The following is a 22,394-nucleotide window of genomic DNA, read 5'->3' on the forward strand; positions in this document are numbered from 1 at the left end:
GATTAACATCAACGTAAGAAAAGGTGAGCTCTACAACCTCTCTCTGAGTTCAGTAGGCTGAGAGATCAGTGAGACCAAAAATGTGATTTTTCATTGCCATAAAAAAAAAAAGAGACAAATCACTGATGAGTGCAGTGGAATTTGTTGGATTTTGCAGCAAAATGTAAAGAAAATGCCATTCAGAAATCACATGAAGCTAGCTCTGGGATTTAAAATTAGAGTACAAAGTTCACAAGGCAGGTCAAAAAAATGATCATCTGCAGCTTCACCAATATCACGGCCCCATTCAGGATCCAGTGAAGATAATATACTTCTCTTTTCAATCCCCATTCAAATCAGGAGTAACCAGAATGTAACCAAGCTTCAGACAATACAACCTGCATTCATGCCATGAGAAGATGTAAAACTCACATAGTCTATGACTCTCTGGAACAAATATGGACGCGTAAAAGAAGACAGGTGTGTGTATTATCTAAGAAGTCGAACATAGTCTATGACTCTATGGAACAAATATGGACACGTAAAAGAAGACAAGTGTGTGTATTATCTAAGAAGCTCCTGTGGCCCAGTGGTGGCATGCTCCTTATATACCTCATGCAAGTTCTGATCCCCTCCCTCAAAAAATTAAGAGTCGAACGTGGTCTATGGAACGGAGATTGACGCGTAAAAGAAGACAATTGTGAATTGTCTATATAGCTAAGGAGCTCCTGTGGCCCAGTGGTGTCATGCTCCTCCTATACCTCATGTAAGTTTTTATCCCCTCTCAAAAAATTAATAACATAACCCCACAATTTATATAAAAAAAAAAAAGATGAAAGAAGAAAAACGAGCCATGCTGAAACCTATGATTTGAAGTGGGTTACCACCTAAGATTCTGAGAAGCACAAGCATAAACAAAAATTTATTTCGTTTCTGAACCGATAATTTTCCACAAGCAAAAGACAATGCAAATGAATGGAAGAACTAGGAAAAGCAAGGTTCAAGCAGCCATAATAGACAGCGTAGGCCTTCCATTAACAGGTTTTCAATTCTTATAACTTCATAGTATTTGAGCACACTACCATTTTTTTCTGAGTGAAAGCAGTATCAAAGAAATTTTGGCAATTCAAAAAGTGTGAAGTGAAAATCATTTGTGGAATCTGTAGATTGCATAAGACACAAAAATCTTTACCTCAGACATAAGCACAACCGGCCAACAGCATGCACTGTGAGTCTGTGACCAACCTCAAGATAAAGCCAGTTGACTGAACAAGCTGAATAGAGTGAGGACGTAGGATGTGATAAGTTGAAAGCTCAGGTCCAGCTCTATAAACGAACTATTTGACTTTAACACCATGGAAGCAAGATTATTGCAGAAACTACTACTTCATTGCAGCAGAAGTTAAGGCTGAGGCTGATGCAGCCTCTGCTATTAAGGCAACTGGTTGGCGTGCCTGCAGACAAGCACCTATGTCGAAAGGGTGCAATTCAGAACCATCGAAAAGAAGATTGACACCAGGAAGAACTACTTCTCTGCTATCAGCTTCATCCTGATCAATTTTTGGCATATTCAATGAAGGAGCTTCTTCAATAGGCCTAGTGGCAGCCTCATAAACAGGAGCAAGGGCATATGATCTGCGAATACCATTCCACAATTATGGTTTGAGAGGTTCTAGATTGCAGCAGTATGACAACAAATAAGAATAAACAAGTCATTCCTCACACAGTAACAAGTAGTAAATACATATGTCCACTCCTTCGACAAAGCATCATTGGAGCCTCTCAATTTTTTGATTCGCAACAATCAATACGCTCTACCAAGTACCAACTTCTATAAATCCGCAGCGATGTTCCTCATGCAAGGATTTCAAATATTGCAGCACTTATAGGACATGGTTAGACCAAAAAACTTTATAAGAGTCTTTTGCCTCAGTAATTGACAACTCAGAATTGTTTAGGACTAAGACGGCAGAATCATTGATCCTGTTCATCTTGACCAACTTGGAATCTTCACACTTTCTCTGATGAAAATGATGTGGAATTTAACTCCTACCTTATATTTATGGAGTTCTTTAAAAAAATGCAAGAAAACATGTGGATATGAAAATGCATGCTGGGAACTTGGATCTGTTAGGACATCCAGCAGAACAACAGAGCTAACAAAAGAATAGACGGTAAAGAAAGTATAAAACTAGTGAGATCAGGGATTTGTAATACACATTAAGAGACAGAGTCACAGACATGTCAAAACCTATTCCAACAGAGTACAAAACCATGACAGATTTCAGATTAATTATACATTTAATAAAAAGTCGACACATCAGCAATGTTTTCCGCATCACCAATGGTTCTGTAAAAGTTGAAAGACTTGAATGCAAAATTGCAAACTACCAATCCACAAAAGCGTATAGCAACGACAATAATATCAGGTTCGTAGTCAATTTACATTTGGTGACATCTATGTTAATACATATTTAGACACAATATATACAAGTAATGACTTATATAGATAAAAACAGACATACATGTACCAGTAATTATTTTAAACAGACATACATACATAAAATAGAATGATACTCACATTTAACATATGTAAAAGCAAAAGAAAACACAAACTTGCGGACAATCTCATTTTATGTAGCAGTAGAGCTAAAGAGACCAGTATAATGTGATTCACTCAAGCATTTTGATAATCTTAAACATTAAAGGAGTAAAAAAGGATAAAGATACACAAGCAGAAGTGAATAAGCCAGCATGTAAGAGGAGGGAAACTACACTATAATAAAAAGAAGAAGAATGAACATACTGACCTTAAAATGCTGCCATCAAAACTCAAAACTTCAGTCCGGCAGCGATGTCGATTAGCAAGTTTTAATCTCTGATGCTCACTCAAAGCCCCTGAAATGGGAGACGAAGGGTCAACAAGGGGATTCCACCTTCCGCTAGCATAGTTCATGAGTTGTCGAGATGTTTCCTTTGGACGCTCTTTCTGGTATAGTAGTTTGGCTGCAGGACCTGTTGCTTGGTATTCTGTGCAGACATCGCGTAACCTTTTCCTTAAGGCTTGCATCGCATCATGATGCTCTGAAAGTGAATCTACTTGAAGCAATTTTGATGAGACAACCCTTTTACATATGTTGTTGCATAACTTCGGACTAAAAAGTGGTACCCCAAATTCCACGCTCAATGCAACCCATTCATATCTCTCATTGTCAGGTGCAAAGTGATCCGACTCTCTTTCATTAAATAGTTTTAACAGGCGAATGTACCCAATTGTTGATAGCTCTAGCTTGTTTGCCAAATTAGTTAGCATAGAGTTTAACTTTGAACTTTCCTTCTCACAGAGACTCAAATCATCTCCTATACGAGCAATTGAACCATCAGAGTTCTTTAGGGGTAATGGTATATCCATAGTAATCATTTTCCCAGATTCATCAAGGTCATATCTGCTCAGTGGCTGCACTAGAACAGCCGAGTGCTTGAGAAGTGAATTTAAGCAATGCAAAAGTATACTTCCCTTCACCAGATTTCCTTCAGATTTTCCTCCCAATCCTCCAACAGTGGAACCATCCCAAGAACATATGATGGCTTTCTCACAGCCAGCCAATGGTGCTGGAAGCATGCGTAAACATTGTCCCTTCATCAGAACAACTGATAGGGGCCCACTGGCCACAACTGAATATAGTACCAACTTCATCCATGGTGTCATAGACGAGTGAGTAGGAGGACCAAAATGAATGGGACCTGCTGGTCCAGGAAGAACTGATGAATAAGGAAGAGGAATCATGGACACAACAATATCATAGTCACGGAGAAATAACCGATCTAAAGTTGCAGGTGCTAAAGAAGCCAAGCTTTCACAGCGGAGAATATCAACACGATATTTCTTTTTCCGCTTTGAAGTTCCTTTTCCAACCGCAGACCCTTCATTCGGTACAATTTTCTCTTCACTCTGTACATGACAAGCTGTTTCATAATCAATAGTAATATTATGGTCTTCTGATAAAGTAGATATTGAGTCATCCCCAGGACTTCCAGAAACAGGCTCAGCCAAAACAGTCTGCTGAGGCAATGGTGATCCCGATGAATTATCATTGTCCAACCCAATTGTACCTGTATCAGGCTGCATTGAATTCTCTGCCAACGTCGTTGTAGCTATCAGAGAAGTGGCCTCATCACTACTTGAAGACAAAACACCCATCTTACTGCAAACTTCCTCAACTCCCACATCAGTAGCAATCCCACCTGATAGTAGGCATTCCAGCACACAACGAAGGCTGAAAGCATGATTTGCAAATTCCTGCAATTCACCCTCAAATTTTGTTCCTTCTAATGTGCTAAGATCTCTGCAAAGATCTGCAATGCTGGGATGACCTAGTTTTCCAGCTTCATATAAAGTTACAGCATGAGATTTCAAGCCTGCAACACATATAAAGACACACGAACTGAATCAGAAAATAAAAACAAAGTGATACAAATATAATTTTGATTGAAACAGAGAAGCTTCATCTACCATAATACAACTCATTATGCAACCTCAAGAACAAGAAAAGTTCCCCATCTCTATGAAACAGAAAAGCCTCTAAGAATCTACTGTTTCCTTGACATCTCATCCTAATCTTTCCTCTCTCCTGCTGCAGATCAGAGACTACAACTTGCCATGTGATGGCAACCTAGACAACACAATGGCGATCATAGAAGAACCAAAAGGGCATTCTGAAAAAAAAAAACAGCCACAAAAGGTTTACTGGAGGTCGTGAATTTCCTTTACTAAATTCTGTTAATACTAGTCGCTGTTCAACAAACATCTGGCTGAATCTCTTCCCCAATAGAAGGTTGAGCCATCTCACTACTTAGCTCAAAGAGAGACAGCTCCAAGTTAGTAAGTTACTATATACTAAGATTAAAGTATAATAACTACAGACTAGATTACTTTAAATGTACTTAAACTTCTGGATCATTAACCTCTCCAAATTCTGATAAAGTGGCTGTTAGGTTATCATTTTTCTCATTTCACATAAAAAGTTAATGTCCTCCAAAGCAGATGGACAAAAATGTTCAAGTCAAGAGATCACAGACTGCAAAAGAATAACATGAAAGAGGAGAAAACCTGGTGAAACAGACCCCATCATAAGATAAGATGTTATATTAGCATCAACAACGAAAGAGACACGGACATGACCAGAATGTGGCCCGTAGTTTTCTGTCCCTGAAACATCTCCTTGCTGAGCAGCATCACCATCAACAGAAACGTTTGCCGAGCCTATACTAGAAAGAGAAGAATCATTTTCATCAATAAGAGTGTTTCTGGAGTTGCCGGGTATGGTTGTATCACGAAGGATAGATGCCGGATCAATTACTTTCACTGCCCATCCTAACCGACAAGCAAATGATGCAGCAGCCTGCAGCTGTTGGAGGTCAGCCTGTAAAGTTGATGCCAGTTCAGCAACGGTTGCATTTTCACTTGAAACAACAAAAACTGCATACAATAACCTGAAAAAAATAGACATAGTAGCATGATCGTTTTGTTCTATCATCAATACATTCAAAATTACAAAAAAATACATCAACATATTGCAATGACTGCCTTACTCCTCAATTGGATCTTCATAAGATTGCTCCCTGTTGGAAATGAACCCTTCAAGCCTGGAAACTGAACCACTATGTATGTTAGAAAATGAATTCACAAACCAGAAATAATAAGCAGAGTGGAGACGGGAGTATCTGAATGATGAAATATTATCGCATTTCCTTGTTTCACATCATATTTAACACAAACAATAAAGCATTATCCAAACTCTATAAAGCTTGGTTCCAACAAAAATAGAGAGCAAGGTTGATGAGAAATGAACTAAACGATTACCTAGCCTTAGCCCCACCTTATTGAGAGACTTTCTGTGGTTTAGACCTACGATGCCAAGGCTATTCCCTCTATTGAAAAAGATAAATTTGCTAACATACGTGGGGGAATGCAGAAAGGAAGTTAAATCGGAGAAAGCCAACAATGGAACTTGTGCAAACAATTAGACGGATAACACAAGTAAGTAGGGAGAAAATCATTTTAAGCTAAACAAATAGTTGAATTGTACAAATTCAATAAAAACCACTGACAAATTCAGTTCTTTTAAAGGAAAGCTCAACCGCAATTAACTCAAATGGCCTAAATTGGAAAGCAAATATGAACATGCTAAATTTACCTTTAAAACGGTCATCGGTATAGACAGGAACATCGAAGTAGATCAAACCGCGACGGTACAGACCCTTTATGATGTCAGGATCAAAGAGAATAAACGAATTAGCTTCCTCCTTACACACTTTATCAATTGTAGCTGTTTCTTCTTCTGAGAGTTTCTACAAAGTAACAGAAATCAGGGTAAGTTAACATTGAAATCCAACTTTGATTAGTAAGCATAAAACAATTTATACTTGTTCTGAGGCAGAAATGTGCGAAAAGTCAGATGGTTTAATTTTGGCATCTGCAACATTCTGAAAGAAGAAGCCTAAATTCTCACCTTAAATTCTTCCAGAGTGAAGTTGACTAGACAGACGCCCCACCATGATTCAATAGGAAAGTCAACCGGTTGTGCAGGTAATAATTCTTTTGCAATAGACTTGTTCAGCTTCCACATAATTTTCTGGATAGCGCCAGATGAATGAAGGATAGGTAAGAAAATAGTTAAGAGTACTACAATCATGCATATGGAACCAACCCAGACACTACCCAAAAAAAGTAGAGAAACTGTAAGCACACAAGCTTCCAAAAGTCTAGTACCTTAGATCTGCACTTGTTCATGATATCGATAAATTCATTTCTCCCAATTCCCGTTAGTCGAAAAGCATCTGCGGCACTGAAATTCGGAATGCTGTCATATGGTTGCTCTGTGAAAAATATAAAATCATAAGTGTGGTAGATACGGAATGAGGCATGGCCACCAAATAATGCAAATAAATTATCAACAAAGAGGTTAAGAGGCAAACCAACAAAAATAAATATGGATATATAATAAAACACACTTAACCTTTGACCAGCAACAAGAATGTAACACTTGAACAATCATTATGAAGAAGATAACCTAATTCATTTTCTTGAAAAGTAAGATAACCTAATTTCAGTATTTGCATCTGACATTTTTAATTTTGGTCCACCTATCTCTATTGGTAAGTACGTGCATGCCCCCAATTATGATTGAACACATTGCCTCACCCTCCAGCCAATCCTAAGGGCAGAGGACAGAGACCATTTAGCCGAATGGCCTTCTCGATTACTGTCTGATAGAGTCCCACATCGGTTAGGAGAGGGGAGGAAGTGCTGTATATAAGTGAGAGGTATTCCCTCTCCTTAGTAACCAAGCTTTTCCCATAGAAGGGCTTGGCCACAACCCCCCTTGGGCCTTGGACTGCATGGTATGGGCCAGGCCCAATGGCCTGTGGATGGGTTGGGGCTTGGTTATTGAGTGATGGTCCTCTTGATCTATCATTGGTATCGGAGCCCTCGTGGGCTTGGCCACAACCCCCCTTGGGCCTTGGACTGCATGGTATGGGCCAGGCCCAATGGCCTGTGGATGGGTTGGGGCTTGGTTATTGAGTGATGGTCCTCTTGATCTATCATTGGTATCGGAGCCCTCGTTCCTGCCCTGTGGGGAGCTCTGGTATTCATGGGCCTTGTGCCCCTGACCCTTGGGGCCGCGTCTGCGGAGTGGCCGGCCTTGGTGTTCTGTTATATGGGGCCGAAAGGATAGGGATAGGGAAGGGTCCCGAGTCCTGAGTCTGAGTACCCTGCCATGGCAGGCCAAGGTGCTCGACCAACGTGGACGTTGGTCTTGAAGGGGTGGGTATTGATAGAGTCCCACATCGGTTAGGAAAGGGGAGGAAGTGCTGTATATAGGTGAGAGGTATTCCCTCTCCTTAGTAACCAGGCTTTTCCCATAGAAGGGCTTGGCCACAACCCCCCTTGGGCCTTGGACTGCATGGTATGGGCCAGGCCCAATGGCCTGTGGATGGGTTGGGGCTTGGTTATTGAGTGATGGTCCTCTTGTTCTATCATTGGTATCGGAGCATCACTCAATAATAGATCAAGAGGACCATCACTCAATAACCAAGCCCCAACCCATCCACAGGCCATTGGGCCTGGCCCATACCATGCAGTCCAAGGCCCAAGGGGGGTTGTGGCCAAGCCCTTCTATGGGAAAAGCTTGGTTACTAAGGAGAGGGAATACCTCTCACCTATATACAGCACTTCCTCCCCTCTCCTAACCGATGTGGGACTCTATCACTGTCCATTCTCTAGACTGTCTCTGAATCCACTTTTCAGCATATTAAGTTGGCTTGAATTTTCAGAATTTCCATTAATTATGGCAAAAATACACTTTCCCTATAATTTGGCAAGCAAAACACTTTTTTCACTTGTCTTTTTGCTTTGTCAAATCATCACAACACCAAAGTTTAAACCACATTAAAGCCATACTCACCGCAGTTACAGATACTACATTTCCTACAACGAATAAATCTCAACTATTTACTTATGTTGGTCCAATGGAGACCTTCATGGCCCCACACATACGTTGGAGCTTCCTGTTATTACATTATGTGGGCCACGCCCTCAAAATATCAGAAGAATATATCTAAAAACACAGGGCATTCATTATAAAAGGAAAAAAAAAAAACAAGATTTGAAGACAAAGGGTCTAAAGGAAAACTAAGGAAAAGATAGCATCTGATTCATTATGTTAAATTCCTTAATAACGTGATATAAGTAATTGATACACAATAATGCAATATGCCAGCACTTGTGGAATCAGTTAAAAGAATGTATCCAATTACCATTTTTCATAACCTCGAATATCATATCACAGTAGTATCTGAAAGGCGACAACCTCATCACACGGCAAACATACTCCGCAAGGTGATAAGGGAACAACTGCAAGAAATGAAATCAGCAAGTAAGCAGAGAATATGGAAATACTAAGACAAATAAAAAAATTACTGCCTGTAAATTGTGTGTTTTCAATTTCCAATGTGAAGCTATATTCATACTTGGAGCAAATAACAAAAATACACCAAGAAAAATGTCTAGCAAACAGTGACAGCCATCTTACAAAACCAGCAGCAGCCATCTAACAAAACCAGCAATAACACTTTATTTGGTAATATATAATTTAGAACTACTATCTTTTACAATTCCAGAGACAGAAAATGAGAAAAATATGTTGGAGCTTTTAAACCAACATCATAATCAGAATGCAAAAAGAGTACTTTAACAATTACTTTTCAGTTTTAGTCAAACATGATCATACTTCCGAAGGCAGCCAAAAACTTTTCATTCAATTTGGGACATTTATATGGTGTAACAAATTTTCCAGAACTTTCTTAGTATCACTTACCGCCAGGTTCTTCCGCAAGTAACGCATCATGTCTTCATAATATTCACCTTCTTTGCATACTTTGCGACCAAAACAAGTGTTCCATTGAAGTCTTTTCTTAATGCAATGTTCAACAATCCTGTAAGAAGTCAGGATAAGAGAATAAATTGTTAGATTTGATGAAAGAAAACTCATCCAGGGATACTACAAACCCGAGCACTAAAGGTCGAAAGATTGATTGAATACATCATTTGGTTAGGTATTTGCAATAAATATGTACTTGCATAATAATCAAGGAGAAGGAACCTATTGTCCTTTCCTCCTCTCTACAGAACATAGGATGGAGGTTAAGGTCGGAGGTTTTATCACACTTGGGTGTGATTGTATTTACTAATCAAAAGAAAAGGATATAATTACTACAGCTCTTCCAAATCAGCCCTCATTGATGACAGCTAATAAGTGGTTTCATGACCCATTTGATTCAGCTCCTTAAAACCAGTAATTCGGTAATTAATTTTGGATTGATGTAGACCTTAAAGCAAATATTTATTGTCCTAATACTCGCGCAAATCCTCCTTTTACCTAACAATAAATCAACCAAATCAAATCATTAATAGCCTTATCAACAGGGGGAAAAAAACTTATTCATTTTTCATGCAAAATACTGTTTTGAAGCATGAAATCCTACAGCCATCCTTTTCAACTATACGACGAGTCTAGAAAGATCAGTAAACATGCATACTTTCTTTCAGGGATAATTTGCAACCTAAAGATACTAGAAATGTCCACTTGATTTCTTACCCAATTTGGACAAGTTTCCGACATCAGACAAATGATCAGAGTAACAGATCTTAGTGGACTGGATAAAAGGAGAGAAACCACCTCCTGAACCATTTCTAGTTTATGTCATCCACCATTTAACAGAAAAGGACAATTGCTAGCCCATCATATCCCCACTTTATCCTGTGCTGCCACGTCTATATATATTACAATCTACAAAAAAGAAATCTGGGGGACGACGAACTATTTTCCTTTGGGAAAAGAAAAAAAGAATATTGATTGACTGTATTCATCAGTAATTATCCAATAATGAATGCAGCTTTATTTACCCTCAAAGACGGGGAAAGGGGGAGAAAGAGTAGCTCTCCAAAATTGCAAACCAAGAACTTCATGTAAGAGTTATTACTTCAAAAACATTAAAAAAAAAAAAAAAAACTACTAAGACCTTCTATGCCACTCTTCTTTAGAGCCAAGAGTTGCTTGGAGCCGTTTTGGGAGACTCTCCCAAGGGCATTCCTCTTTGATTGCTTTTAAAACCAACTGTTCCTCTACAGTAGGCGGATTCCGCTGCATATTGCCTAATCACTCGCACCTGCTCCCTGCAAGCAAATCAAGCAACAATTATAAACCACAACCACAGCAAATTGAGGCATTAAAGCACATTCCATAGAATCAAAACGTCATCATCTTCCCAAACCCTAAACGCATACGAGAAGTTTGCTCCTAATACGAGCTTATAACATACTCATCACAGTAAGCAAAGTCACCATGTACAGCCGTCAACATGAGAACAAACCAATAGCAAAAAAAAAACAACAACATTGTTTCAGAGATACTCAAATCCTAGATTCAAGTTCGTTCAACAGAAAAATAACGTATCAAAATCCAAAATAATTCGCGCTGCATTAGCGATGATGAGGAGTTTAACGTACCAAGACAGCAGCGGTTCCTGATCTGGCCGGCGATCGTCGATTGGCCGATCAAACCACAGCTTGGATCGGGCACAAGAGATCTGGGAGATGCTCAGTTACTATATGACATGCATTCTCTACTTCTGACAAAGCGTACTCCGTCGTTAGAATTGTATTTTGGAACCGGTTGTTTACCATTATATACCGTCTCATTAATCCCTTAGTCCTAATCCTATTAGGTGCCGCAATTCAATTCAATTCGTCTATTTTGTACCATTAGAACCAATAATCGACCGACTTAATGTTAGCTGTCTCTTTCTTTTAAAGGAAGCTTTCCGTTTTCAATTTCCATGGGCCTTACTGAAGGAAACTCTCCTCGTTGGAGATGGCCGTTATGTTTTAATTTTAAAGGAAGCTTTCCTTTTTCAATTACCATGGGCTTACCGAGGGAAACTCTCCTCGTTGGAGATAGCCGTTATGTTTTAAAGGAAGCTTTCCTTTTACAATTTCCATGGGCTTTACTGAGAGGAAACTCTCCTTTATAAATAAAACATAAAAACAAAAACCACCGTATCACCTTCAGACCTGGGCTTCGTTACCCGGCTCTATTTCTCCAAAACACAGAGCTCGGCCCAATTTGGTTCCAGTGTTTGGTTACTTTGGTAACTGCGAAACCAAAAACTTAACTTTAAAAAAAGGAAAAAAATATAGAGGGAAAGACCGCGTGCCGGCACAGCCGCCGAGAGACGCGGAGTCGTAGGAGTGTGCATATATGAGGGCGTTATTCTGCGCCATTAATCCACGGCCATCTATTAGCACACCTCGTTCTCTGCCTCGGTAAGCTGCTGCTGCTTAGCTTTCTCGTTTGTTCTGTTTTGAGTAAGTTGTTTTCACATCGTTTTCGGTTTTTTGTGTTTTTTGCTTCATCTTTTTCTTTTCCTTTTTCTCCTCGAATCATTGTATGTATTGTTAATCTTTAATGACAGGATTGTGCGTAAAATTTTGGAGGAGCAGAGAGGAAACTGTTCAATGGCTCTTCGTTTCGAGGTTGGGGTTTGGATATAATTGCCATATTGTATGTAGAGACAATGTTTTTCAGCATTAAACTATAGTTCCTTATTCCAAACAAAAAAAAAAAAAAAGAGACTTGTTATTGATATAGCCTATATTGCTTAAAGAATGATGTTTAGCCTATATTGCTTAAAGAATGATGTTTATTTGAAGATTTTGTTTGCTATGACTTTATAAAGTAGTTATGCAGATTTTTTGTTGGTTTACAGTCTGAATGGAGTTGAAACTTAGTTTGGGCATCCATTCCATCTCACTTTCATGGTCAATTCTAACTGTTGTGTTTGAGTTTAAAATGTTAATATGGGATTTCTGTTTACTGAAACAATCTGTAGGTTCTGGGGAGGTTTAATCGTGCTCGTGCTGCACAGTTGACCCTCCCTCACTTTGTCTGCCAGACTCCATTATTCATGCCTGTGGGCACACAAGGTTAGAGTTTTAATTATCATATATATGTAAGCACTCTTTAGCTATATGAATATAATTTCTAAAATTTCGAACATCTTTTTCTTGACATATTGGATTTCAGGCTATCTCGTATCTATGCAATTCTTAAAGCAACTAGCCAATTTATATAAGCCATACTCTCTAAATGTATTTATGTCATTTTAGTTCGTATGCACAATGTATCAATTTTTTTAAAATGCAAGACATTATTTCTGTTTTGTGCTTTCAAGATCTTGGGATGGAATAATAATTTTTTAAGAAAGTCATGTTAAACTATCTTTAAAATGAATGCATGCATCCATAATTCCATATACTAAAAAATGCATGCACTTGCCACTTACCAGCAAACACAAACATTTAATGTCAGATTCAATGGTATTGAAAAACTATTGGTATTCCTGCATACAGGGACAATCAAAGGTTTGACGACTAGCCAGCTTGAGGAGATCGGTTGTCAAATAATTCTTGGTAATACATACCATTTGGAGCTTCGTCCTACTTCTGAGCTTATTGATGAATTGGGCGGCCTTCACAAGTTTATGAACTGGCCTAGAGCACTGCTTACTGACTCTGGTGGCTTTCAGATGGTTGTCAATCTGATATGTGATTTTTATTTTCACATTGTGGCTGATGGCATTTTAATGATTGTAACTCTAGGGAAAAAAAATTCGGTTTGGATGTGCACCAGCAATGGAATGGTTCATGGCTTCTGAATCTGAAACTATTTATAAATAGATTTTTTATAGTGATTGCTAAGACCCAAGCACACGACTTATGGTTTTTTCAATGGTCACATCCATGCTGCATGATTATGGCTGAACTTCTTTGGATTTAATTGTATATCTTATGAAAACTCACTTTCTGTTCCTATTTCAGGTGTCATTATTGCATCTAGCCGACATTACTGAAAAGGGTGTAACATTTCAGGTAATTCAATTTTGCCTCTAATCCGGTTTGTGAAAGTATCTAATTAATCTATTCTTGTTCATGTTGAGCTCCAACTGTTTGCTTGATGTGGGTTTAGTGCCAATCTTGTTCAGTGCCAATTCGCCCAAGGATATGCGTGATGTAGAACAAAAACTTATGGGGTTAAAGACTTGTTATTGTTTGTTGATAGCATTTCATCCTTTGTATCCTTGCCAATGTGTATTCCTTTTTCCCCTTCGATCTTTTGCATGTAGGGGGTAGGGTTAGTTGCTAGACATGTGGGGCACACACAGTTTGTCCATGGTCAAAACCTCATTGACGGCAAATCTACCTTTCAAATGGACAATCTTTGACAGCTTGTGACTTCACGAACCTTGACTCTTTGACAGTTGTTCCTAAATCGGATTTTTGTTTGCAACATCAAATTTTTTTCCCCATGTAAAGCTGAATTTTCCTTCAATTTATACTTAACCAGGGTGATTTCCCTGCCCCTGTTTCGTTTTTTGGATTTTTCTAAGAACCTAATTACACGGTTGAAGTGTTTCATATAAGTGAGGTTTCATTGTCTTGTTTCAGTCACCTGTTGATGGAAAGCCGATGCTTTTAACACCCGAGGAATCAATTCAAATTCAAGTAGGTATATTTGTTTTTTGTATTTCTTCGTATTATGGTGGCTTAAAGGTTGTGAAAGTTCCTGTTTTGAGTGTTGAATTCTGTTGTAGTGGCATTTGTATAGTTTTTGGCTACTTGCATAGTTAGATATTTTTGTTTGGAGCTGTAGCAGTCATGCAAAGTTCCACGGCTGAACTTTTGGATCTCTTTAATTTGTAGTTCCTCCGCTGAGCTGCCCTATTAGTTACTTTTTTGAACTCTATTACTTTCATGACCTCCTGTGAACCATGCCTCTCGGGAAGCAGTCATGGGAAGATTTCTTAACTGGATAAATGTGAAATGGATGACGTAAAATTCCAATAAAAAATGATGACATGAAATTGATCAGGATTTTTCAAGATGGATATGATAAGCTGAAGTGTTTGAGTTGGAAAGGGAGGAGTGCCCACTCTGCATATTCACATGTCTTCTGTCCGCGCAGTAGATTTTCTATTTCGTGTGCAACCTTAGAATGATCTTTCTTTTATTTGATAAATTCTGTTTTCTTTTTGTTCTCTTGTTATAGTTCTTGGATTTGCGCACCTTTGTGTCTCTTTAATATTTTCTTATCATTGAAAAGTGGTTTGTGAATATTAATATATTACAAATCATTACTTCTATTTGGACTTTTACAAAGCATAATAATAATACTAATTTATCTGGTAGCTTTGTTGACCTATTTCGTTGTTTTCATGTTACTTTATTCAAACTGTACTCTGAAAACCTTTTTACAAAGAATGATAGCAATTACAATCATCAGCAATCCAAGCTTGTATGCGAGAATCTTTGATAGTAAAGTAATCAATACATTTTGTGAATTTTTTATGTGTACTATGCAATTATTCAGCAAAATAGAGTCACATATATTATAATCACTGATCGGATAACATGACTTGAACGTACAACTTGTCAATTGGTTTCCCTTCCCTTGTAGAAGTAATCATTCTTAAGTAAATTTGCAGTTGCTTATATAAGCTGAAACCATCTACTCTTTTATTGGAAGAAGTTTTCTTTGTTGTCTATAGCTTCATGCCATTGCAGTCATACGTTTGGTCACCAGGAATTAGGAGACCTTTTTGTTTCTTAATCTTGTCTATCTTGGATATTGCAAGTTTTTTAATATTGTGCTATTAATTTTGCAGAACAGAATTGGAGCAGATATTATCATGGCCCTTGATGATGTAGTTAGAACAACCATTACTGGTCCACGGATTGAAGAGGCCATGTATCGCACCCTTCGATGGATAGATAGATGCATTGCTGGTAATTACTTCTTACTCAAAACATCGCCCTTGTTTTGTGTAAAAAGTGAAATGAAAATTTTTAGAGCAAAAAGTTATCAGTCTTACAGTCTATATTGATCTACTGATTTGAAATCAACTGGAATTTTATTTGGGGAAGTGCATGTGGTTTACCGCTTATAACACATGCTTCTTGAGTTGTGAGAGCATCTTTTCAAGTCAGAAGCTTAAGCTTTTCTTTGGCATTTGAATTATTTTGACCTAGGTTTAAAATGTCATCAAAGAACTTGTCTTCAGCATACCAAAAATGATGCAATATATGAATATATCTAGCTAATGTTTAATTATGTACCGTGTGAGCAGCTGTTCTAGTCTGCCGATCATGTTTTACTTGAGCGCTCAGATAAAAGTTTTCTTGTTGACTTCTCTTTCCTTCTTTCTAAAACAGCTCATAAAAGACCAAATGAACAGAATTTATTTGGCATTGTGCAAGGTGGTTTGGATCCTGTGCTAAGGTGAATTTTTTAATTGCGATGTAAATTTTCTTTCTGTCACTTAATTTTTTCTTTATGTGCTTACTTGTTCATCTTCTTTTTTTTCTTTTTCATTTGATAGTATCTATTTCTGACTGTATTAGTCTATGTACATGTTATTAGGGATATATGCGTAAGAGGCTTGGTGGAGCGTGACTTGCCTGGGTATTTGTTTCTCTCTACAACCGTTTACTCCATTTAGTGGTGAGCTGCATAATTTCCAAGTTTACTTCTGTGACAGCTATGCTATTGGTGGTCTTGCGGGAGGTGAAGACAAGGATTCCTTTTGGCGTGTTGTTGCGCAATGTACTGCTGCTCTGCCTGAGGATAAACCACGTTATGTTATGGTATAAAACTACAAATAACTTTTATAGCCCTGATTACCTCCTCTGGAGTTTCTTTTAGTTCTTGTGAACACTGTAATTTTCCATTCTAAATATTTCTTTTGTTGAATGTTCTTTTTTCTAAACTGTATTTCAGGGTGTTGGTTATCCACTAGATATAGTAGTTTGCAGTGCTTTAGGTGCTGACTTGTACGACTGTGTTTATCCTACTCGTACTGCTCGATTTGGCACAGCTCTAATACCTGAGGTGATGGCTCCTGTTCCATAATCTTTTATATGTGAATTACACATTTGCTTGACCATATTGTTGTAATCTCTTAACTTCATTCAAGGGAACTTCTTTGTGTACTTGAATTTATATGAATAGCATTTTTGCCCTTCATTTCTATCTCATTTGTATTGCTGATTGCGTCAAATATGTTAGGTTACAGTTGCTTCGTTCATACGCCTTCTAGCTTTGTGGTCGATGACTTCACTATCTAATTTGAAGGGATTTTATGTGCTCTGACGCTATTTAAAGCTCATAGTATGTCTCTTTCTTCAATAGTCGAAAGATAGAACTTGAATATCTGATGCAAATCTCATAGTAGGGGATTTTATTTTATGTGCTCTAACTTCAACATCTGATGCATTATCAGGAATTTAAATTCCTTACTTACCTGGACTAAACCTCATAACACTTTCCATATTAATAATTTGATATTAGTCTCTCTATCTGAGGTAAAAGGATATCTACTTTTCCTTCCTGAATAATTTTCTCAATTTTGGTTGCAGATCGACTCCCAATTTTTATGCAATTTGTTTATTTGAAGCATCACAAATATTATGGCTTTCTTAGTGTTGCTGGTTTGGCTTATGATTGACTGTTGGCAGACAGTCCTCGTGGTTTGTCTGAGATTTTTTACTTTGAAAGTTTAAATTGCTCATTTTTTAGTGCATTGCAATGGTTTTTTCTTCTTGACCAATAATTGGAGCCAGGTAAATTTTGCAGCTTTTAGTGTACTTTATACAGGGTTGCATCTACTACAAAATTGCCTTCGACGATTTTTTTCTCTTATTTTAGCATATTTACAATTTTTTGTTGTCATGATTCAAAATGGTGTTCTAAGGTTTGTACACAATTTTGAGTTGGCAAATTACTCTGTGCAGGGAGTGTTGAAACTCAAACACAAAGCAATGGCTGATGATACTCGTCCCATTGATTCTACATGTGATTGCATGGTATGCTGGCAATGAAATAAACGTTCTCTGGTTCTCTTGACTAATTATTAATTTATACATTATTGTTTGTTAGCTCTTACCTTAGAATTATGAATGCAGTATGTGACGGCAGTTTGTAGGCAAAGTACCCATTGATTGATATATTAAAATTTTCAAATAGCTTGTGCAACTCATGGAAAAATGTATAGATTTTCCTAGATGACAAATTCATGGAGATTTTCTTGCTCTGATATTTGAAGACAATGTTTAGGACTAGCGCCTATTGAAGAACAATTAGGGACTTATCAAGGTGTTAAAGAAAGAGGTGTTTTGGACAATATCTGGGCTTTGAGAAATCTTACTTATCGATATCGTGTGATAGTTTAGCAGCTGGGTTAAGTCTGGGCGAAAATTATATTTTTTTCAGATTTGATTAAGGATAAATTAAGGGATAAATCCATCTACCAGTGTGAATTAATTTCAAGTCCCAATGAGTAAAAAAAAACACCTCAGAAAATAGAAAACATAGATGAAGCTTTGTGCAGGCTTTATACAGTAAATTCAAGAAGTTTCTAAATGGCGCATTTGGTCTTCCATTCCAGACTGGCCACTGATAAGAAGGCTGATGGTGGCCATTGTCCAGTCACAAGACAACTTTTAGGAATTAGTTGTGGGTGTTTAAGCAAATTGAAAGCTGTATGTTTGACAATTTGTTAACCATTTGTTTGACGGTGGTGGGTCTTTGTATCCATAGCTTTTTTTCTCTTTCATGGGAGACGTTTTCATGTTAAAACTATTTTTTTGTGTTGATTGCTCACTAATTTTGGAACTTTTTTTGTTTGCAATCATAGGAATTTGCTTCTATGGAAGAGATATTAACACATTGATGCTTTATCTTTTTCAACTAAAGGTCTGCAGGAACTACACAAGGGCCTATATTCATTGCCTTGTTACTAAAGATGCCATGGGATCTCAGCTTCTGACCTATCACAATTTGTATTACATGATGAGGGTATGGGAATTTCTTCATTTTTTGTTTGCTTAGGGCTGCAATTATTTGTGGTTTAAAAGTAATTTATTTCAAAATTGCAGCTCAGCAGAGATCTACACACGTCAATAGTCGAGGGACGATTTCCCAAGTATGCGTGCTTTTTGAGCTGTTTTATTTTATCTCTACCCAATCATGCTCAATTCCTTGTTTTCCGTATTCTAACTGGTCACCACTATTTACCCACTTTTTGCAGGTTTGTATGTGACTTTCTAAAGAATATGGTAATTCTTGCTCTTAACATCCAAAGACCCTCCCTTTACTCCATTTTTATTTATGTGTGTGTAATTATTGCTGCATCAAGTCATCTGTTATGTTTCAATTATATAAAATGATTTTTACATAGTGAACAAATTAGGGTCTTCTTCATATATATATAAACATAAAAACATTACCATATATATACATCCACACATACAATAAATGTGACCCTCATATATATATAAACATAAAAACATCACCATATATATACATTGACACATACAATAAATGTGACCCCACATTTTTTTATAACCGAAAACGAAGTTATACAAGACTATAAGTTTGACCTTTGAATATTCGATATGAGCCTAAACTCAAACTGTAAATTATGTTACCAGTTGTGGTAACTAGTCAACTATATTAGCTTGGACATTTAGCTAGGTTGTTAGAAGGGTGGAGTTGTATGTAAAGGGTACTATTTTGGAATCTCACCTAGCATTAACATTATAGAAGTCATCATTTTGTTGTGTACCAGCTGCATAGCTCTTGAACCTTGTAATATTTCTTCTATGCTAGTTTCCCAAAGGAGATGTCCCTGAATGGGTCTGCAACGCCATGGAGGTTGCTGGAATTGATATATCATCATGCTGTGCACCACTCCCTTCTTCCCTAGATTAGAACAATAAATTTATACACACAACAGAGGACACGATACGATTGACTGGCATTTTCAGAATGACTTGAAGGATGTAGGCTTTTGAGGATTTTGATAAATGGTTGACACAGTGCAGCATCAATTTTGTGTCTTTATGCTGCTTCCATAAGCTACACTTCAGGTAGATTTTTCAGTTTTTTTTTTGTGGTTCGTCTTGCCTTTTGTTTCCGTTCATTGATTTGCTACTTAAAAATACAACATAATTTTGTTTTCAAATACTCATAATACAGTTATTGAATTTCTATACTCTATATACGTGTATAGATGAAATACAATCGTCGAAATCCTTCTGTGCATTTGGTTCAAAACAGAAGAATGCCTATGTAGAAGGCGCGATATCCTTCTTCAAATGCCATTTTCTTCTTGGTGTGTATACTTTGTTATGCTATAACTTGCCCTTTTTATTTTCTTTGCTGTAATGATGAAAGAGAGTTTTGTTTGCATTTCTCTTATCAGAACATGTGCAAACATTTGTTATACCTTAGGATCTACCCTAGAAAAACCCTACATTGGTGTACTCCTGGGGAAAAACCTCGTGAAGTACACACTTGAATTTCAAATAATCTAGCATTCTTGTGGTCAGAAAGAAAAGGTGTGGCAATTCACAACTACATTTTCTGGGTATCAAAAGCCATGCATTCCTTGTGGATTATATTAGTCTTAAGAAACAAGACGTTTGACTCTTTGTGAACTCTGCTGTATTCGGAGCTCCTTTTCAATTTGGCACCCAGTGCACCACTTTTTTGAAAGAGTGGTCCGTCCAACAAAGTCTGAACTTTGCATTTGGCCTGGCCTTTCATTTTCCAACCTATCTAATCCTAGAGAGAGTGCTTGAGGGGGTTATACCTGCACTATACCGAATCTTTCCTCCATTTGAACCATCTTTTGTTGTCTTTTTTCTGTTCTTTTCACAATCCCCTGGCTGTAGAGGAACACTTATCCTTATTTGGGGCCTGAAATCTAAATCACGTTCCTTGGTCTAAAGGCAATGGCGGTAGATCCATATGTGGCATGATCCAATCTGATCGGCCCTGACCGTATGACGCCACATGGAGCAATCCTAATAGGCCTCTTTTGGCCGTACTCAGGAAAGTCGGCAAGATAGTCATCGCGGGAAATTGACTCTTGGTCTTGATATTGATTCCGTTTGGTAGAGCTTATTTGTTGTCAAATAGGTTGACTTATAGTTGTAAGGTGTCTGGTGAAGTTTATAGGTGACGTTAGCTTTTAAGGTGTGAAAAAGTGAAATAAGCTTATGTCAACATGGCCACGGGACGTAGCTACTGGCCTCCAGGTTGGCCCCAGGAATGAAAGACACTTCACACCTATAAAAGACACACCCTTATCTCAAGGGAGGTAACTTATTCATGTTGGCCTAAACTTCTCTCTTATGGTTCCCACCATCCATCACTTACTTGAGCGTCAGAGGTGTCGCAGCGTCCGGTGGTCCCTGAACTCTTTCTGACCAGATCAGTCAACTGAGTGGTTTTTAGCCTTGACAGAACTCTCGATGAAAGCCATGTGATTGTGCTGATAACTTGATGTTGATTGATTTTTGCTCTCCTTGATGAGAATTAACTTCATGGTAGTAGTTCATTGGGTTTGGCATTTCCTTGTAAGTTAAATTAATGGACATATGCCTGTATTTCGTACTCCTGCTTATCTGCTTATTATTAGATATCTGTATATCTACATATGCAATCCACTGTGGAGATCCATGAACTATAAACTCTTACGAGGAAAACGTGAATTGGTTGAATGACTACCGACTAGCCTCGCTTGTTGCCGACATTGTTGAGTTTTTGAAAGGTGTCATCTTCAGTAAGCTGTTACTTACCCGCAAACAGTGGTCGGTATCAAAAAGGTTTTCGGCTATTACGCTGCGTATCGTTTATCAGTGGCCATTTTTTTTTCTATTTGTTCTAGAACTCTTTTTCTGCTTTTCATGGGAAAGAAAGTAATCGGGCTCGAAATGAGCACGTTTTCCTGGTGTGTTATAATGTCATGTTAAAATAATAACGATTTTCAAGTGCAATCATATTTTGGTTTATGATTAAGTACATGATTAACATATGATTTCCATCCTTCTTAAAACATATCCCTCTGTCCCATTTTGGTTCTCATTCTTTCTATTTTAGACTATGTAAAAGGTAGTGTCATTTTTCTTTATTAATTAATATTTTTGTTGTTGTATTTCAAAATTACCTTTATTTCAAGGGAAAAAAAAAGCATCGTCGTAAATAATGACAAATTTGAAATAACATGGTTGTTTTGTATAATTGAATTGCATTGAGATGGAGGAGTAGCATTTATGTCATTATGTGGCTTTGGCAAATATGAAACGGAGAGAGTAAATAGGATGATTTGAGATGGGAAATATGTAATGATGTTGAATATTAGCTATTTCTTTATTTTCTTATCGTTTGGAGGGGATAAGAAACCTCTTGTTCTTTCTTCAACAATTTTCTATCAGATTCGAGATCCAGGATGTGATAAGGTTACAAGAGGATGACCTAGATATGGAAAATTCAAATTGAACTTGGATTCTCAACTAAAATGAATAGGGTTTCGCGGCACAAATAACAAATTATGATTAGGCTGTCATTGCCAAAAGGTATCCCTATAGCTAGGGAGTGTGAGAATCTTTGTAGGGTAGCCCCCGACTAAAAAAGCTTACCTAACATGCTAAAAAAATTGCGCACATCACGTAATCTAATTGAAAAATAGACAGGTGGTTTATTGAATATAATAATATATAGATACGTGTATGAATGTATGATAAGTAGGGCAGGAAGAGCCTGATCGTCTTCTGTTTTTAAAAGGTGAGGGCTAAGAAATTTTATTTTGGCTTTTTGACCCATATTATAAGGTGGATCTTGAAAGATATCCCCCAACCCGTACATACGACATTCGTCGAATACGGCTTTTCAAGTAATTTTATATGTATTTAAGATATTGAATATGAAATTCTGTTTACTCATTTTAAATTG

At 37.5% G+C, this 22,394-nt stretch overlaps 2 protein-coding genes across 4 annotated transcripts; one reads left to right on the forward strand and one right to left on the reverse strand.

Annotated features, from left to right (window-relative positions):
• Positions 1-72: 72 nt before the first annotated feature.
• On the reverse strand, positions 73-11,281 carry LOC120008861 (protein FAM91A1-like). Of its 2 annotated transcripts, none has more exons than XM_038859221.1 (12): positions 11,051-11,281; positions 10,564-10,717; positions 9,360-9,477; positions 8,800-8,896; positions 6,752-6,858; positions 6,492-6,614; positions 6,177-6,330; positions 5,572-5,632; positions 5,090-5,472; positions 2,790-4,398; positions 1,225-1,614; positions 73-377 (listed from the first exon to the last, which is right to left on the reverse strand). In XM_038859221.1, the coding sequence occupies exons 2-11, from the start codon at positions 10,689-10,691 to the stop codon at positions 1,362-1,364; spliced, it is 3,033 nt and encodes a 1,010-aa protein (XP_038715149.1). In that variant the 5' UTR covers positions 10,692-10,717; positions 11,051-11,281; the 3' UTR covers positions 73-377; positions 1,225-1,361. The 2 variants fall into 2 exon arrangements, with proteins under 2 accessions (XP_038715149.1, XP_038715148.1); XM_038859220.1 differs by having other exon boundaries at positions 1,172-1,614.
• A 442-nt stretch (positions 11,282-11,723) lies between these two features.
• LOC120009261 (queuine tRNA-ribosyltransferase catalytic subunit 1-like) lies at positions 11,724-19,688 on the forward strand. 2 transcript variants are annotated; one of them, XM_038859764.1, is made up of 16 exons: positions 11,724-11,866; positions 12,016-12,076; positions 12,433-12,526; positions 12,953-13,131; positions 13,421-13,471; positions 14,048-14,104; positions 15,265-15,385; positions 15,812-15,878; positions 16,020-16,061; positions 16,138-16,243; positions 16,377-16,487; positions 17,390-17,461; positions 18,351-18,452; positions 18,533-18,579; positions 18,685-18,712; positions 19,266-19,688. In XM_038859764.1, exons 1-16 carry the CDS (start codon positions 11,802-11,804, stop codon positions 19,365-19,367), a joined length of 1,305 nt encoding a protein of 434 aa, XP_038715692.1. In that variant the 5' UTR covers positions 11,724-11,801; the 3' UTR covers positions 19,368-19,688. The 2 variants fall into 2 exon arrangements, with proteins under 2 accessions (XP_038715692.1, XP_038715693.1); XM_038859765.1 differs by having other exon boundaries at positions 11,747-11,908.
• Positions 19,689-22,394: the final 2,706 nt, after the last annotated feature.

The sequence above is a fragment of the Tripterygium wilfordii genome, chromosome 11 (genome assembly GCF_013401445.1).
Source record: "Tripterygium wilfordii isolate XIE 37 chromosome 11, ASM1340144v1, whole genome shotgun sequence".
NCBI classification, from domain to species: Eukaryota; Viridiplantae; Streptophyta; class Magnoliopsida; order Celastrales; family Celastraceae; genus Tripterygium; species Tripterygium wilfordii.